The 17524-nt window shown below is 60.7% G+C and overlaps 1 protein-coding gene and 1 long non-coding RNA gene across 4 annotated transcripts; both read left to right on the top strand.

The window, feature by feature from the left end:
• Positions 1-5063: 5063 nt before the first annotated feature.
• LOC101748453 lies at positions 5064-8103 on the top strand. Of its 3 annotated transcripts, XM_015277455.3 has the most exons (4): positions 5699-6021; positions 6129-6192; positions 6376-6624; positions 6806-8103. In XM_015277455.3, the coding sequence occupies exons 1-4, from the start codon at positions 5917-5919 to the stop codon at positions 7750-7752; spliced, it is 1365 nt and encodes a 454-aa protein (XP_015132941.2). In that variant the 5' UTR covers positions 5699-5916; the 3' UTR covers positions 7753-8103. The 3 variants fall into 3 exon arrangements, with proteins under 3 accessions (XP_040512136.1, XP_015132941.2, XP_040512135.1); XM_040656202.1 differs by lacking the exon at positions 5699-6021 and adding an exon at positions 5064-5688 and having other exon boundaries at positions 6129-6624; XM_040656201.1 differs by having other exon boundaries at positions 6129-6624.
• A 3233-nt stretch (positions 8104-11336) lies between these two features.
• Positions 11337-12261, top strand: LOC121108503. The gene is made up of 3 exons (XR_005843045.2): positions 11337-11373; positions 11597-11838; positions 12020-12261. It is a non-coding gene; the product is annotated as an uncharacterized LOC121108503 (long non-coding RNA).
• Positions 12262-17524: the final 5263 nt, after the last annotated feature.

The raw sequence follows: 17524 nt of genomic DNA, 5'->3' as shown, positions 1-17524 counted from the left end.
GATGTCTGGGCCATGGTGCTGCTGCCCCAGCTGCAACTGCTGTAGCAAAGCTGTGCAGCAGCTGTAGCTGGTGCTATTGAGGCTGCCTGAGCACCTGGCCACTCTGGGCCCTGAGTTCTGGATGCGGCCTGGCGGGACATGGCAGAGCTGGTGAAGCAGGGCAACCTACCTGGTGCAGCTCCCCCAGGGTAGAGAGCTCTACCAGAAGGAGCAACAAGTCCCTTAATGTGCACCAAGGAGCCTTGACAGAGCAGGTGTGTGTCTGTGCCTATGGACACATGCATACTGGCATGCCCCACACGCAGTGCAAAACCCAGGCCTGCTGCCAGCACTCCTTTCTGCAGCATGGTCTGGGCTCCTCTTTGCAGCACCATGGGGATGCCACTCTGGGGAAACCAGGCTGCTTCCGTCGGCAGGATCTGATGGCAACAAAGCCTGCCGAGGCAAAGAATGAAGGTGGCAAGGCAGCCAGCAGAGCAGTAGAAGATGCCTCTGTGGACCGCTTGTCCAGCCGGCCACCAGCAGAGGACTGCATTGTCCTCTGTCCTCTGTGCGCGAGAGCATCCTCCTCCCAGACGGTCGGCTGCCTCAGAGGCCGGATAATCTCGTGCCACTTCCAGAGTGGGCGGTGTATGCACCGGGGCTGTGCAGCAGTTACACAGCGGCTGCAGGAGTGACAGCAAGACCAGCTCCAGTCCGCAGAGACGTTGGTGCTGGGACTTGTGACAGAGAAGAGAACTCGCAGTGTTCCTTTGGTGCCCAAAGAAGTGCAGGAAAAGGAAGCAGGCCAGATATTCTCGTGCCCCCTCCTAAGTGGGCAGTGTCTCCACCAGGCCTAACCAGGTCCACCAGAGTGTCTCCCGAACGAGCGACAGCAGCTCACGAGAGATGCATGGGGAAACCAAGCCCTCCCTCTGCACAAGGACAGAGGGTCCCGAGGGAACTCGGGCAACACAGGAGTGAGATTGGCTGTGGCAAGTAAAGGCAAAGGGCTGATGAGCTGCATGCTGGGACCTGCTCCTACACACAGCTGGGGACAGCTGTAGACAAGAGCATCGTGCAGACGGGTGCCGCCATAGGTTGGTGGGACCAGAAGACAGACTTGTGGGCCGTCTTGCTTCTGCTCCAGCTGCAAACGCTGCAGCAAAGCGGCGCAGGAGCTGCAGCAGCTGGTGCCATTGGGGCTGCCTGAGCACGTGACGACTCTGGGCCCTGAGTTCCGGGAGATGGCCTGGAGGGACCTGGCAGTGGTAGTCCTTTGGCAGCTGCCCGAATGCCGTGAGTGAGGAGCAGCAGGGAGCAGCAGCCTTGGAGTCAGGTGACTCTCCTGTGGCTCAGCCCCAAACGCCATGCTTGCCATGATGCTTGGGTGGACCCATAGGAGGAGCCCAACCCTGGACCAGGACCTGGCACACTGCAGGTCAGCCAGATGGGCAAAGGCTGTCTCCAGTGTCCATCCTGCTGTGGCTCATGCCCCTCCTGTTTTGCAGGTGCTGAGGGACAGACACGTGGGCCACAGTGCTCCTGCTCCAGCTGCAACCGCTGCAGCAAAGCTGAGCAGGAGCTGCAGCAGCTGGTGCTAACGGTGATGCCTGAGCTCGTGGCCACTCTTGGCTCTGAGTTATGGGAGACAGCCTGGAGGGACAAGGCAGAGCTGGTGGAGCAGGCTATCCTGTCCTGCTGCAGCTCCCCCAGTGCCCAGAGTAAGGTGCAGCGAGCAGCATCAGCACGGGAGTCAGGTGAGTCTCCTGTTGCTCAGCCCCAAACCCCATGCTTGCCCTGATGCATGCTAGGGAGGGATGTGCCTATGTCAGGAGCCCAGCCCTGGGCCAGGACCTGGCACGCTAAAGGTCGGCCAGATGGGACATGGATGTCGCTGGTGCCCTATCGTGCTGTGGCTCAGGCCCCCTCCCTGTTGTGCATGTGCTGAGAGACAGATGTCTGGGCCATCTTGCTCCTGCTCCAGCTTCAACCGCTGCAGGCAAGCTGAGCAGGAGCTGCAGCAGCTGGTGCTATATGTGTTGCCGTAGCTTGAAGGTCCAGGGGGAGCACAGGCCGCTCAGCGTTGCAAACCGGGCTTCCTTGCTGGGGAAAAGAGAAGAGAAGCAGGGTGCAGTCAACTCCACTACCCGGCCACCAGCAGAGGACTGCACTGTGCGGGAGAACCTCCTGCTCCCAGACAGACCTGGCATACTGCAGGTCAGCCTAACGGGCCACGGGCTTCCCAGATGCCTTATCCTGCTCTGGCTCAGGCCCCCTTTCTTTTTTGCAGGTCCCGCGAGACAGACGTGAGGGCCACAGTGCTCCTGCCTGAACTGCAACCGCTGCAGCAAAGTGGTGCGGGATCTGCAGCAGCTGGTGCTATCGGTGCTGCTGGAGCACGTGTCTACTCCAGGTGCTGAATTCTGGGGGATGGACTTGAGGGACCTGGAGGAGCTGGTGGAGCAGGGCAGCCTGTCCTGATGCAGCTCCCCCAGTGCCCAGAGTAAGGTGCAGCGAGCAGCATCAGCACGGGAGTCAGGTGAGTCTCCTGTGGCTCAGCCCCAAACCCCATGCTTGCCCTGATTTATGCTAGGCAGAGATGGGCCCATAGCAGGAGCCCCACCCTGGACCAAGACGTGGAACACTAAAGGTTGGCCAGATGGGACATGGGTGTCACTGGTGCCCTATCGTGCTGTGGCTTAGGCCCCCTCCCTGTTGTGCAGGTGCTGAGAGACAGACGTCTTGGCCATCTTGCTCCTGCTCCAGCTGCAACCGCTGCAGGAAAGCTAAGCAGGAGCTGCAGCAGCTGGGGCTATTGGTGTTGCGGGAGCACGTGGCTACTCCAGGTCCGGAATTGTGGGTGTTGGCCTGGAAGGACCTGTAAAGCTGGTGGAACAAGGAAGCCTATCGTGCTGCTGTTCTGCCAATGACCAGAGCGAGAAGCAGCGAGGAGCATCGGTTTCCAAGTCAGGTGAGTCTTCTGTGGCTCAGCCCCAAACCCCATCCTTGCCCTGATAGATGCGAGGGAAGGAATGGGCCCGTGAGAGGGGCCCTACCCTGGACCAGGACCTGGCATGCTGCAGGTCAGCCTAATGGTCCAAGGGCTTCCCAGAGGCACTGTGCTGCTCTGGCTCAGGCCCTCTTTCTTCTTCGCAGGTCCCGAGAGAGAGACGTGAGGGCCACGGTGCTCCTGCCTGAACTGCAACAGCTGCAGCAAAGCGGTGCAGGATCTGCAGCAGCTGGTGCTATCGGTGCTGCTGGAGCACGTGGCTACTCCAGGTCCTGACTTCTGGGGGATGGCCTTGAGGGACCTGGAGGAGCTGGTGCAGCAGGGCAGCCTGTCCTGCTGCAGCTCTGCCAATGACCAGAGCGAGGAGAAGCGTGGAGCATCAGCTTGCGAGTCAAGTGAGTCTCCTGTGGTTCAGCCCCAAACCGCATGCTTGCCCTGAGAGATGCGAGGGAAGGACTGGGCCCATGGGAGGAGCCCAACCCTGGACCAGGACCTGGCATACTGCAGGTCAGCCTAACGGGCCAAGGGCTTCCCAGAGGCACCGTGCTGCTCTGGCTCAGGCCCTCTTTCTTCTTCGCAGGTCCCGAGAGATAGACGTGATGGCCATGGTGCTGCTGCCCCAGCTGCAACCGCAGCAGCAGAGATGTGCACGAGCTGCAGCAACTGGTGCTTTCGGGGCTGCCTGAGCACGTGGCCACTCGTGGTCACTCCACACAGTGTGTCTCCCAAACGAGCGACAGCAGCTCACGAGAGATGCGTGGGGAATCCAAGTCCTCACTCTGCACAAGAACAGAGGGTCCCGAGGGAACTCGGGCAACACAGAAGTGAGATGGGCTGTGGCGAGGAAAGGCAAAGAGCTGATGAGCTGCATGCTGGGACCTGCTCCTGCACACAGCTGGGGACAGTTGTAGACGAGAGCATCGTGCAGACGGGTGCCGCTGTACGTTGGTGGGAGCAGAAGGAACAGCAGCCTGTTGGATTGTCCACGCATCCACAAGAAGTACCCAACATGCAGCAGCAGCAGCACCTTCACGCCTGGCTACGGAAGATGACTGCAGCAGTGCAGCCAGCCAGCGTCTGAGCTGTGCCGTCTGTGGCAGGAGACGTGCAGAGCAGGCAGGCAGGCAGAGCGTGAATGGCTGGCACTCGTGGCAGCGGGTGGCCCCCACAGCCCACCGGACAAATCGTCAGGGCTCCAAGCCAGGCAGGGGAGCCACAGAGCAGCCCCCGCAGACCTGCACCTGCATGGTCTCCAGTTACGCCAGGGGCGATTCAGGCTGGATGTTAGGCAATGGGCTGGAATGGAGGTGGTGGAGTCACTGGCCCTGGAGGTGCTCAAGGAACGTTTAGGCATTGTGTTGAGGGACATGGTTTAGTGGGAACTGTTGGTGGCAGGTGAACGGTTGGACAGGATGATCTTGGAGTTCTTTTCCAACCTTGGTGATTGTCTGATTCTCTGATTCTGAGAACGCCTTGAGAGCAGCCCTGCTGAGAAGGACATGGGGGTCCTGGTGGACGAGAAGCTGGACACGAGGCGGCAGGGTGCGCTTGCGGCCCAGAAGGCCAGCTATATCCTGGTGTGCATTAAAAGAGGGGTGGCCAGCAGGGAGAGGGAGGAGATTGTTCCCCTCTGCTCAGCTCTTGTGAGGCCCCGTCTGGAGTAGTGAGTTCTGGCCTGGGGCCCCCAGCACAAGAAAGATGCAGAGCTCTTGGAACAGGTACAGAGGAGGCCCACTAGGATGATCAGAGGGCTGGAGCACCTCTCCTATGAGGAAAGGTTGAGGGAAGTGGGCTTGTTTGGTTTGGAGAAGAGAAATCTCCGGGGAGACCTCATTGTGCCCTTCCAGTACTCAATGGGAGCGTATAAACAGGAGGAGGAACGGCTGTTTACAAGGGTGGATAGTGATAGGACAGGGGGGAACGGTTTTAAACTGAGACAGGAGGTTTAGGTTGGATATTAGGAGGAAGTTTTTCACCCAGAGGGTGGTGACGCACTGGAACAGGCTGCACAAGGAGGTTGTGGATGCCCCATCCCTGCTGGCATTCAAGGCCAGGCTGGATGTGGCTCTGGGCAGCCTGGTCTGGTTGTTGGCGACCCTGCACATAGCAGGGGGGTTGAAACTAGATGGTCTTTGAGGTCCTCTTCAGCCCAGGCCATTCTGTGGTTCTGTGGTTCTGTGATTCTTTGATCCCCGAGTGGGCTCTGCTGGTGCGTGATAAAGTGTGATACACCCACTCAAAGCCATGCTCTTTGGCACAGATGTCAATGAGGTTATTTCAGAAACGTGTCGTGTTCGACCAAATTCTTTCTAGAGTGCCATGTCCCCAGAAAGAATTCCTGCTTTCAAGGCCCAGGATAGCGTTTTGGGTGGTGGCCTGGAGTACAGGGTATGTTTCCAGCCATCCAGTGGTTGCTTCCATCCTTGGTCTGGGGCAGTGGGATATAATCAACCTGCCAGAAGGAGGCGGAGATGGCTCACCAGTTACCGTCCTAGGCAAAGCAGTTTAGGCCTGGGGAAGATTCATTTCCTTTATTACCCGCTAACAGCGCCCTAGGGTAGTGAGAAGAGAAAGCAGACTAAAAGCACCTTCCCCCTTTACTCTGTGTCTACGGCAGGTATCTGAAGGGAAGGTGGCAGCGGCACACCACAAGGATGGTGCTGGATCCCAAGCTGGTGCACACTGTCACCTGATGTGTAAGCTGCAATTTATTTTGAAGCATTTTCTCATTATCCTCAGGTTTATTCGTAACTTCTCCCACCAGCATGCTGAGGGCAAGCACTGACTGGCTTCCATGTGGGCTGTGGGGCTGTGACCTCACAGAGGTGTCCCCACCCAAAGGATTGTGACCTCACGGCCAACTCAGTATGAGCTAGCAACCAGCACCCTGCCTCTCCCAGTGCGGTCGTGACCGGCTTTGAGCGATGGTTGACGACAGCTTTCTCCTTGTCCCTATGACCCTTTTCTTCCTGTATGTCCTGTTCTTGGTGGCCAGGGTCTCCCTGCTCATCACCATCTGGTTCCTACAGGTAGGGGAGTTTGAGGATGGCTGTGGGACTCAGGGCTGGGGGATTTGGAACCGATTGCGTGGGTTGCTTCCCAGGAGCCTCACTGTGCCACGTTCATGTGCCTGCAGGCTGGCAGACGATGCTTGCGACTGAGGAGATGGTGGCGGAGAGGAGCATCAGCACCGGAGTCAGGTAGGTCTCTGTGGGTCAGTGCCAAGCCCCAGGCTTTGTCTTATTCATGCCAGGCAGGGATGGGCCCATGCCAGGAGCCCCACCCTGGACTGGGAACTGGCACGCTTCAGGTCGACCAGATGGGACAGGGTTGTCGCTGGTGTCCAGTCGAGCTGTGGCTCAGTCCCCCTCCCTGTTCTGCAGGTGCTCAGAGACCAACGTCTGGGACATCTTGCTCCTGCTCCAGCTGCAACCGCTGCAGCAAAGCTGACCAGGAGCTGCAGCAGCTGGTGCTATCGGTGCTGCCGCAGCACGTGGCTACTCCTGGTCCTGAATTCTGGGTGATGGCCTGGAGGGACCTGGAGGAGCTGGTGGAGCAAGGAAGCCTGTCCTGCTGCAGCTCTGCCAATGACCAGAGTGAGGTGCAGCGTGGAGCATCAGCTTCTGAGTCAAGTGAGTCTATTGTGGTTCAGCCCCAAACCCCATGCTTGCCCTGATGCATGCGAGGCCTGGGTGGACCCATGGGAGGAGCCCAACCGTGGACCAGGACCTGGCACACTACGGGTCAGCCAGATGGACAAAGGCTGTCTCCAGTGTCCATCCTGCTGTGGCTCATGCCCCTCCTGTTTTGCAGGTGCTGAGGGACAGACACGTGGGCCACGGTGCTCCTGCTCCAGCTGCAACCGCTGCAGCAAAGCTGAGCAGGAGCTGCAGCAGCTGGTGTTGCCGGCTCTCCCAGAGCACGTGGCCACTCTGGGCCCTGAGTTCTGGGATGCGGCCTGGCGGGACCTGGAAAAGCTGGTGGAGCAAGGAAGCCTATCCTGCTGCAGCTCCCCCAGCTCCTCCACACAGCTGGGGACAGTTGTACGTGAGAGCATCATGCAGACAGGTGCCGCTGTACGTTGGTGGGAGCAGAAGGAACAGCAGCCTGTTGGATTGTCCAAGCGTCCACAAGAAGTACCCCACATGCAAAAGACAGTAAGACCAGCAGCAGCAGCACCTTCACGCCTGGCTACGGAAGATGACTGCTGCAGTGCAGCCAGCCAGCGTCTGAGCTGTGCCGTCTGTGGCAGGAGACGTGCAGAGCAGGCAGGCAGGCAGAGCGTGAATGGCTGGCACTCGTGGCAGCGGGTGGCCCCCACAGCCCACCGGCCAAATTGTCAGGGCTCCAAGCCAGGCAGGGGAGCCGCAGAGCAGCCCCCGCAGACCTGCACCTGCACCTGCATGCGTCCACCTGCGCATGAGGGACTTCATCAACCAAAGCAGGGACAACGTTGCTGGGACAACAAGGCCCAGGAGCCTTCTGCATTGCCTGTGTCCTGCCGAATGCATTGTGAGTGCTGTAAGACAGCGGGATCCAAGAGGGATGCACAGAAGCCAGAGCAGCACAGCATAAGAAATACGAACCGGCACGTGCAGTCGCCCCCCAGGCATGCTGAGGAAGAGATGTGGGGCTCCAAAGCAGACAGAGGTGCCCAAAGGCAGCCTCACGGGATCTGCTCCTGCTTGCTGCCACCAGCGCGTGGGACAACGGTGCGTAGCATTGCCTATGGCTCCATTGAGTGGCTATGTTGGCGGTAGGAGGTGGCCCCGCAGGTTCCCGCATGGCTCTTGGCCACCCCGGCACGTCCCAAGTCCCAGCCTGAATACAGGGCAGCAGCACAGGCAGCACAAACAGCTTCAGTGCTGCCCGTGGAGGACAACGGCTGCCACGCCAACGTCACCGCTGTGGGAAGTGCAGAGAGCCAACCCGGCCCGATGCCACCTCCTTCCGCGAGCGCACATCGAGGAAGCAGAGGGGCCGTGGGTGCCCACGGCTTTTGTCATCAGCATCCACTTGGCTGTGGGAGGGCCCAGCGTGGAAGGACGTAACGGAGCACCGGGGAACAGCCAGCTCGCAGCTACAGTCCCATTAAATCCTCTTTCTATCCATCCTGCGGTGCTTGCTCTGTGTCAGTGGCAGTGGGAGTGGGACGTGCGTGCGTGCGTGCGGGTTGGAGGGGGACGGCAGGACGGGGCCGTTCCCGGGTAGCGGCCCGAGCTTCCCCCACGCACCAGTGCGGGCAGCAGGTTGCCGAGGTTGCCGGGGGAGGGAGGGTGCTCGGGGACGGGTCGGCCGGCAGCCCAGGGGCGGCCACGGCTCCGAGGCGGCCGATGGGAGGAGGGCCTCGGCGGCCGTCAGGGCAGCGCTGGCTGCCTGCGGCACGCGGGGCGGGCGGCCGTACGGCCGCTGAAGGGGAAGCTGAGCTTTGGCCGCTGAGCAGCGGTACTCTGCGGGCGAGGGAGCCGTCCCGCTCCCCGGCAGAAGAGGCGAGCGCCCGCTCCCCGCCTGGCCCGGCGAGGCGGAGCGGCGGCCGAGCCGCCCCCTCAGCAACTCCCGCCGCAGCCGTGCCGGACTGGCTCCGGCCGCCCTCCTCCCCGACGGCGGAACGGGCTCCGGCGGGGGGGACGTGAGCGCCCGCCGCGCGGCCGTGGCGGCCGAGGCGAGAAGGCCGCCCCCCCCCGCCCCGCAGCGCGTCCCGCTGCCCGCCCGGCCGCCCGGGGCAGAGGCCTGCGCTGCAGCTCCTCGACGCCTCCTGCCCGCAGCCGGCAGGCGGCAGGCGGCAGGCGGCAGTGTGAGACTGCAGGTGAGAGGGTACGGCCGTTCCTCGCTGTCCCTTTGTCCTTCAGCTTCCCCTTTTCCTCCAGAGCAGTTACAGTACGTGTAGAGAACGTGGAGTATCCTTGTGAAGTAGCAAGCCTCTTCCATTGCTGTATCTACAGTCGTGGCAGCAGCCTCTGCAGTCGCTGCCGTGCTTGCCAGAGGCCCTGAGGTGGCTGCGGCCCCTGCGACAAGGCCTGCTGCTGCCCCAGCCCTTGTGACAGTGGCTTCTTCTGCCTCAGTGCCTGCAGCGGCCTCCCAGCTCAGCCAGAGGAGCCACTGTGCCGCTGTCAGTCGCTCCCACAGAAAGATGGAAGCCCAGGCTGTGCAAGTCAGCTGGCCTAGTAAGGAGAGAACCTCCTCCTCAGAGGCCAAAGGAGGGAGAGCGGTAGAATCGGTAAGGTTGGAAAAGGCCTCTGAGATCACCGAGTCCAGCGTCCAGCTACATCTGATCCTGCCCACTAACCCACGTCCCTCAGTAGCACATCTCCACGGTTCTCGGACGCCTCCGGGCACGGTGACTCCCCCAGCTCCCTGGGCAGCCTGTGCCCGTGCCTGACCGCTCTTTCTGAGAAGCCAAAAAGAGACTGCGGATAAAGCAGGGCCATCACCTGAAAGGGAGGAGGAGGCCGAACTTGTAAAGGAGGCAGTAACTAACCTCTAGCTATGGGTGCCCTGTGGGACGTGCGAAAATATTTCAGGTGTCGTTGCCTGGCTGCTGTGATGCTGCGGTGATGGGTCCAGAAGCCTGGGCTCAGTGGGCAGCAAAGTCGGGCAGCTTGTTCTAGGGAAGGGGGCACTGAGAAAGCAATGGAAGAAGAGACGTGAGGCTTCACCCTGTGAAGGCAACTCTTGCGAGCCGTGAAGAACAGATAGCCCTCCAAGGAAGATGTGGTACGTTCCCCAGAGAAGGGGACCACCGCGCAGTCACCATCCCTGCACGTGTTGAAAAACCGTTTGGGTGTGGTGCTCAGGGACATGATTTAGCGCAGGCTTGTTAGCGTTAGGGTAGCGTGCTTAGGTTGCGGTTGCACTTGATGATCTCGGAGGTCTTTTCCAAGCTGGGAATGGGCCCATGCGAGGAGCCCAGCCATGGACCGGGACCTGGCACGCTGCAGGTTGGCTACGTTGGACAAGGGCTTCCCAGGTTCCCCATCGTGCTGTGGCTCAGGCCCCCTCCCTGTTTTGCAGGTGCCGACAGACAGACGCGTGGGCCGTGGTGCTCCTGCCTCAGCGGCAGCCGCTGCAGCAAAGCTGTGCACGAGCTGCAGCAGCTGCTGTTACCGGGGCTGCCTGAGCACGTGGCCACTCTTGGCCCTGAGTTTTGGGAGGTGGCGTGGAGTGACCTGGCAGAGGTAGTGGAGCAGGGCGTCCTGTCCTGCTGCTGCTCCCCCAGTGGCAGGAGAGGCGAGGAACAGCATCACCAGAGTCAGGTGTCTCCTGCGGCTCAGTCCCAGACGCCATGCTTGCCCTGATGCATCCTGGCACACTAAAGGTCGGCCAGATGGGACAGGGGGTTCCCAGGTGCCCTCAGTGCATTGTGCGTGAGAACATCCTCCTCCCAGACAGACGGCTGCCTCAGAGGCCGGATAATCTCGTGCCCCCTCCTAAGTGGGCAGTGTCTCCACCAGGCCTTGCCAGGTCCACCAGACAGTCTCCCGAAGGAGCGACAGCAGCGCCCGAGAGATGCATGGGGGAACCAAGCCCGTCCCCTGAACAAGAACACTGCTTGTGTGTCCCGAGGGAACTCGGGCAACACAGAAGCGAGATTGGCTGTGGCAAGGAAAGGCAAAGGGCTGGTGAGCTGCATGCTGGGACCTGCTCCTTCACACAGCTGGGGACAGTTGTACACGAGAGCATCATGCAGACAGGTGCAACTGTAGGTTGGTGGGAGCAGAAGACAGACTTGTGGGCCACGGTGCTCCTGCTCCAGCTGCAACCGCTGCAGCAAAGCTGACCAGGAGCAGCAGCAGCTGGTGCTAACGGTGATGCCTGAGCACGAGGCCACTCCTGGCCCTAAGTTTCAGGAGGTGGCTTGCAGGGACCTGTCAGAGGTAGCGGAGCGGGGCTGCCTGTCCTTCTGCAGCTGCCCGATTGCCGTGAGCGAGGAGCAGCAGGGAGCAGCAGCACGGGAGTCAGGTGAGCCTCCTGTGGCTCAGCCCCCGACCCAGTGCTTGCCCTGATGCATCCTGGGGAGGGGTGGGCCCATGGGAGGAGCCCCACCCTGGACCGGGACCTGGCATGCCACAGGTCGGCCAGCTGGGACAAAAGCTTCCCAGGTTCCCCATCATTGGCTCATGACCCCTCCCTTTTTTTACAGTACCCACAGACAGACGTGTGGGACAAGGTGCTGCTGCCTCAGCTGCAACCGCCTCTTCAAAGCTGTACCAGAGCTGCAGCAGCTGCTGCTGTCGGGGCTGCCTGAGCACGTGGCCAATCTGGGCCCTGAGTTCCGGGAGGCAGCCTGGAGGGACCTGGCAGAGGTAGTGGGGCAGGGCATGCTGTCCTGCTGCTGCTCCCCCAGCGCCAGGAGAGGCGAGGAGCAGCATCACCAGAGTCAGGTGAGTCTCCTGTTGTCTGTCCAGAGACAAGCATGGGGTCTGGAACTGTTCTCAGTTTGCCTGAACTTGCCCTGACGCATGCGAGGCATGGATGGGCCCATGGGAGAAGCCTAACCCTGGAGCCCTGGATCAGGGCCTGGCATACTGCAGGTCACCCTAATGGGCCACGGGCTTCAGAGATGCCCCATGGTGCTGTGGCTCAGGCCCCCTTTCTTTTTTGCAGGTCCCGAGAGACAGAGGTGAGGGCCATGTTGCTCCTGCCTGAACTGCAACCGCTGCAGCAAAGCGGTGCAGGATCTGCAGCAGCTGGTGCTATCGGTGCTGCCGGAGCACGTGGCCACTCCAGGTGCTGAATTCTGGGCTTGAGGGACCTGGAGGAGCTGGTGCAGCAGGGCAGCCTGTCCTGCTGCAGCTCTGCCAATGACCAGAGCGAGGAGCAGCGTGGAGCATCAGCTTGCGAGTCAAGTGAGTCTCCTGTGGTTCAGCCCCAAGCCCCATGCTTGCCCTGATGCATGCAAGGCCTGGGTGGACCCATGGGAGGAGCCCAACCCTGGACCAGGACCTGGCACACTACAGGTCGGCCAGATGGGCAAAGGCTGTCTCCAGTGTCCATCCTGCTGTGGCTCATGCCCCTCCTGTTTTGCAGGTGCTGAGGGACAGACACGTGGGCCACGGTGCTCCTGCTCCAGCTGCAACCGCAGCAGCAAAGCGGTGCAGGAGCTGCAGCAGCTGGTGCTGTCGGGGCTGCCTGAGCACGTGGCCGCTCTAAGCCCTGAATTCTGGGTGGTGGCCTGGACGGACCTGTTGGAGAGAGTGGAGTGGGGCATCCTGTGCTGCTGCATCTGCCCCGTACCAGAGAAAGGAGCGACGTGGAGCAGCATCACGGGAGTCAGGTGAGTCTCCAGTGGCTCAGCCCCAGACCCAGTGCTTGCCCTGATACATGCTAAACAGGGATGGGCCCGTGGCAGGAGCCCAACCCTGGACCAGGACGTGGCACGCTGCAGGTCGGTCAGAGGGGCCAAGGGCGTCCCTGGTGCCCCATCGTGCTGTGGCTCATTCTTCCTCCCTGTTTTGCAGGTGCTGACAGACAGATGTCTGGGCCATGGTGCTGCTGCCCCAGCTGCAACTGCTGTAGCAAAGCTGTGCAGCAGCTGTAGCTGGTGCTATTGAGGCTGCCTGAGCACCTGGCCACTCTGGGCCCTGAGTTCTGGATGCGGCCTGGCGGGACATGGCAGAGCTGGTGAAGCAGGGCAACCTACCTGGTGCAGCTCCCCCAGGGTAGAGAGCTCTACCAGAAGGAGCAACAAGTCCCTTAATGTGCACCAAGGAGCCTTGACAGAGCAGGTGTGTGTCTGTGCCTATGGACACATGCATACTGGCATGCCCCACACGCAGTGCAAAACCCAGGCCTGCTGCCAGCACTCCTTTCTGCAGCATGGTCTGGGCTCCTCTTTGCAGCACCATGGGGATGCCACTCTGGGGAAACCAGGCTGCTTCCGTCGGCAGGATCTGATGGCAACAAAGCCTGCCGAGGCAAAGAATGAAGGTGGCAAGGCAGCCAGCAGAGCAGTAGAAGATGCCTCTGTGGACCGCTTGTCCAGCCGGCCACCAGCAGAGGACTGCATTGTCCTCTGTCCTCTGTGCGCGAGAGCATCCTCCTCCCAGACGGTCGGCTGCCTCAGAGGCCGGATAATCTCGTGCCACTTCCAGAGTGGGCGGTGTATGCACCGGGGCTGTGCAGCAGTTACACAGCGGCTGCAGGAGTGACAGCAAGACCAGCTCCAGTCCGCAGAGACGTTGGTGCTGGGACTTGTGACAGAGAAGAGAACTCGCAGTGTTCCTTTGGTGCCCAAAGAAGTGCAGGAAAAGGAAGCAGGCCAGATATTCTCGTGCCCCCTCCTAAGTGGGCAGTGTCTCCACCAGGCCTAACCAGGTCCACCAGAGTGTCTCCCGAACGAGCGACAGCAGCTCACGAGAGATGCATGGGGAAACCAAGCCCTCCCTCTGCACAAGGACAGAGGGTCCCGAGGGAACTCGGGCAACACAGGAGTGAGATTGGCTGTGGCAAGTAAAGGCAAAGGGCTGATGAGCTGCATGCTGGGACCTGCTCCTACACACAGCTGGGGACAGCTGTAGACAAGAGCATCGTGCAGACGGGTGCCGCCATAGGTTGGTGGGACCAGAAGACAGACTTGTGGGCCGTCTTGCTTCTGCTCCAGCTGCAAACGCTGCAGCAAAGCGGCGCAGGAGCTGCAGCAGCTGGTGCCATTGGGGCTGCCTGAGCACGTGACGACTCTGGGCCCTGAGTTCCGGGAGATGGCCTGGAGGGACCTGGCAGTGGTAGTCCTTTGGCAGCTGCCCGAATGCCGTGAGTGAGGAGCAGCAGGGAGCAGCAGCCTTGGAGTCAGGTGACTCTCCTGTGGCTCAGCCCCAAACGCCATGCTTGCCATGATGCTTGGGTGGACCCATAGGAGGAGCCCAACCCTGGACCAGGACCTGGCACACTGCAGGTCAGCCAGATGGGCAAAGGCTGTCTCCAGTGTCCATCCTGCTGTGGCTCATGCCCCTCCTGTTTTGCAGGTGCTGAGGGACAGACACGTGGGCCACAGTGCTCCTGCTCCAGCTGCAACCGCTGCAGCAAAGCTGAGCAGGAGCTGCAGCAGCTGGTGCTAACGGTGATGCCTGAGCTCGTGGCCACTCTTGGCTCTGAGTTATGGGAGACAGCCTGGAGGGACATGGCAGAGCTGGTGGAGCAGGCTATCCTGTCCTGCTGCAGCTCCCCCAGTGCCCAGAGTAAGGTGCAGCGAGCAGCATCAGCACGGGAGTCAGGTGAGTCTCCTGTTGCTCAGCCCCAAACCCCATGCTTGCCCTGATGCATGCTAGGGAGGGATGTGCCTATGTCAGGAGCCCAGCCCTGGGCCAGGACCTGGCACGCTAAAGGTCGGCCAGATGGGACATGGATGTCGCTGGTGCCCTATCGTGCTGTGGCTCAGGCCCCCTCCCTGTTGTGCATGTGCTGAGAGACAGATGTCTGGGCCATCTTGCTCCTGCTCCAGCTTCAACCGCTGCAGGCAAGCTGAGCAGGAGCTGCAGCAGCTGGTGCTATATGTGTTGCCGTAGCTTGAAGGTCCAGGGGGAGCACAGGCCGCTCAGCGTTGCAAACCGGGCTTCCTTGCTGGGGAAAAGAGAAGAGAAGCAGGGTGCAGTCAACTCCACTACCCGGCCACCAGCAGAGGACTGCACTGTGCGGGAGAACCTCCTGCTCCCAGACAGACCTGGCATACTGCAGGTCAGCCTAACGGGCCACGGGCTTCCCAGATGCCTTATCCTGCTCTGGCTCAGGCCCCCTTTCTTTTTTGCAGGTCCCGCGAGACAGACGTGAGGGCCACAGTGCTCCTGCCTGAACTGCAACCGCTGCAGCAAAGTGGTGCGGGATCTGCAGCAGCTGGTGCTATCGGTGCTGCTGGAGCACGTGTCTACTCCAGGTGCTGAATTCTGGGGGATGGACTTGAGGGACCTGGAGGAGCTGGTGGAGCAGGGCAGCCTGTCCTGATGCAGCTCCCCCAGTGCCCAGAGTAAGGTGCAGCGAGCAGCATCAGCACGGGAGTCAGGTGAGTCTCCTGTGGCTCAGCCCCAAACCCCATGCTTGCCCTGATTTATGCTAGGCAGAGATGGGCCCATAGCAGGAGCCCCACCCTGGACCAAGACGTGGAACACTAAAGGTTGGCCAGATGGGACATGGGTGTCACTGGTGCCCTATCGTGCTGTGGCTTAGGCCCCCTCCCTGTTGTGCAGGTGCTGAGAGACAGACGTCTTGGCCATCTTGCTCCTGCTCCAGCTGCAACCGCTGCAGGAAAGCTAAGCAGGAGCTGCAGCAGCTGGGGCTATTGGTGTTGCGGGAGCACGTGGCTACTCCAGGTCCGGAATTGTGGGTGTTGGCCTGGAAGGACCTGTAAAGCTGGTGGAACAAGGAAGCCTATCGTGCTGCTGTTCTGCCAATGACCAGAGCGAGAAGCAGCGAGGAGCATCGGTTTCCAAGTCAGGTGAGTCTTCTGTGGCTCAGCCCCAAACCCCATCCTTGCCCTGATAGATGCGAGGGAAGGAATGGGCCCGTGAGAGGGGCCCTACCCTGGACCAGGACCTGGCATGCTGCAGGTCAGCCTAATGGTCCAAGGGCTTCCCAGAGGCACTGTGCTGCTCTGGCTCAGGCCCTCTTTCTTCTTCGCAGGTCCCGAGAGAGAGACGTGAGGGCCACGGTGCTCCTGCCTGAACTGCAACAGCTGCAGCAAAGCGGTGCAGGATCTGCAGCAGCTGGTGCTATCGGTGCTGCTGGAGCACGTGGCTACTCCAGGTCCTGACTTCTGGGGGATGGCCTTGAGGGACCTGGAGGAGCTGGTGCAGCAGGGCAGCCTGTCCTGCTGCAGCTCTGCCAATGACCAGAGCGAGGAGAAGCGTGGAGCATCAGCTTGCGAGTCAAGTGAGTCTCCTGTGGTTCAGCCCCAAACCGCATGCTTGCCCTGAGAGATGCGAGGGAAGGACTGGGCCCATGGGAGGAGCCCAACCCTGGACCAGGACCTGGCATACTGCAGGTCAGCCTAACGGGCCAAGGGCTTCCCAGAGGCACCGTGCTGCTCTGGCTCAGGCCCTCTTTCTTCTTCGCAGGTCCCGAGAGATAGACGTGATGGCCATGGTGCTGCTGCCCCAGCTGCAACCGCAGCAGCAGAGATGTGCACGAGCTGCAGCAACTGGTGCTTTCGGGGCTGCCTGAGCACGTGGCCACTCGTGGTCACTCCACACAGTGTGTCTCCCAAACGAGCGACAGCAGCTCACGAGAGATGCGTGGGGAATCCAAGTCCTCACTCTGCACAAGAACAGAGGGTCCCGAGGGAACTCGGGCAACACAGAAGTGAGATGGGCTGTGGCAAGGAAAGGCAAAGAGCTGATGAGCTGCATGCTGGGACCTGCTCCTGCACACAGCTGGGGACAGTTGTAGACGAGAGCATCGTGCAGACGGGTGCCGCTGTACGTTGGTGGGAGCAGAAGGAACAGCAGCCTGTTGGATTGTCCACGCATCCACAAGAAGTACCCAACATGCAGCAGCAGCAGCACCTTCACGCCTGGCTACGGAAGATGACTGCAGCAGTGCAGCCAGCCAGCGTCTGAGCTGTGCCGTCTGTGGCAGGAGACGTGCAGAGCAGGCAGGCAGGCAGAGCGTGAATGGCTGGCACTCGTGGCAGCGGGTGGCCCCCACAGCCCACCGGACAAATCGTCAGGGCTCCAAGCCAGGCAGGGGAGCCACAGAGCAGCCCCCGCAGACCTGCACCTGCATGGTCTCCAGTTACGCCAGGGGCGATTCAGGCTGGATGTTAGGCAATGGGCTGGAATGGAGGTGGTGGAGTCACTGGCCCTGGAGGTGCTCAAGGAACGTTTAGGCATTGTGTTGAGGGACATGGTTTAGTGGGAACTGTTGGTGGCAGGTGAACGGTTGGACAGGATGATCTTGGAGTTCTTTTCCAACCTTGGTGATTGTCTGATTCTCTGATTCTGAGAACGCCTTGAGAGCAGCCCTGCTGAGAAGGACATGGGGGTCCTGGTGGACGAGAAGCTGGACACGAGGCGGCAGGGTGCGCTTGCGGCCCAGAAGGCCAGCTATATCCTGGTGTGCATTAAAAGAGGGGTGGCCAGCAGGGAGAGGGAGGAGATTGTTCCCCTCTGCTCAGCTCTTGTGAGGCCCCGTCTGGAGTAGTGAGTTCTGGCCTGGGGCCCCCAGCACAAGAAAGATGCAGAGCTCTTGGAACAGGTACAGAGGAGGCCCACTAGGATGATCAGAGGGCTGGAGCACCTCTCCTATGAGGAAAGGTTGAGGGAAGTGGGCTTGTTTGGTTTGGAGAAGAGAAATCTCCGGGGAGACCTCATTGTGCCCTTCCAGTACTCAATGGGAGCGTATAAACAGGAGGAGGAACGGCTGTTTACAAGGGTGGATAGTGATAGGACAGGGGGGAACGGTTTTAAACTGAGACAGGAGGTTTAGGTTGGATATTAGGAGGAAGTTTTTCACCCAGAGGGTGGTGACGCACTGGAACAGGCTGCACAAGGAGGTTGTGGATGCCCCATCCCTGCTGGCATTCAAGGCCAGGCTGGATGTGGCTCT

The sequence above is a fragment of the Gallus gallus genome, chromosome Z (genome assembly GCF_016699485.2).
Source record: "Gallus gallus isolate bGalGal1 chromosome Z, bGalGal1.mat.broiler.GRCg7b, whole genome shotgun sequence".
Taxonomy (NCBI): Eukaryota; Metazoa; Chordata; class Aves; order Galliformes; family Phasianidae; genus Gallus; species Gallus gallus.
The sequence above is the reverse complement of the archived record's forward strand: the minus strand, read 5'-3'. Positions and strand labels throughout refer to the sequence as shown.

Coding starts and splice junctions, on each gene's coding strand:
- LOC101748453 (XM_040656201.1), top strand. CDS start 5,917: ATGGTTGACGACAGCTTTCTCCTTGTCCCTATGACCCTTTTCTTCCTG. Junction 6,022..6,128: donor TCACCATCTGGTTCCTACAG/GTAGGGGAGTTT, acceptor ATGTGCCTGCAG/GCTGGCAGACGATGCTTGCG. Junction 6,625..6,805: donor AGCATCAGCTTCTGAGTCAA/GTGAGTCTATTG, acceptor CCTGTTTTGCAG/GTGCTGAGGGACAGACACGT.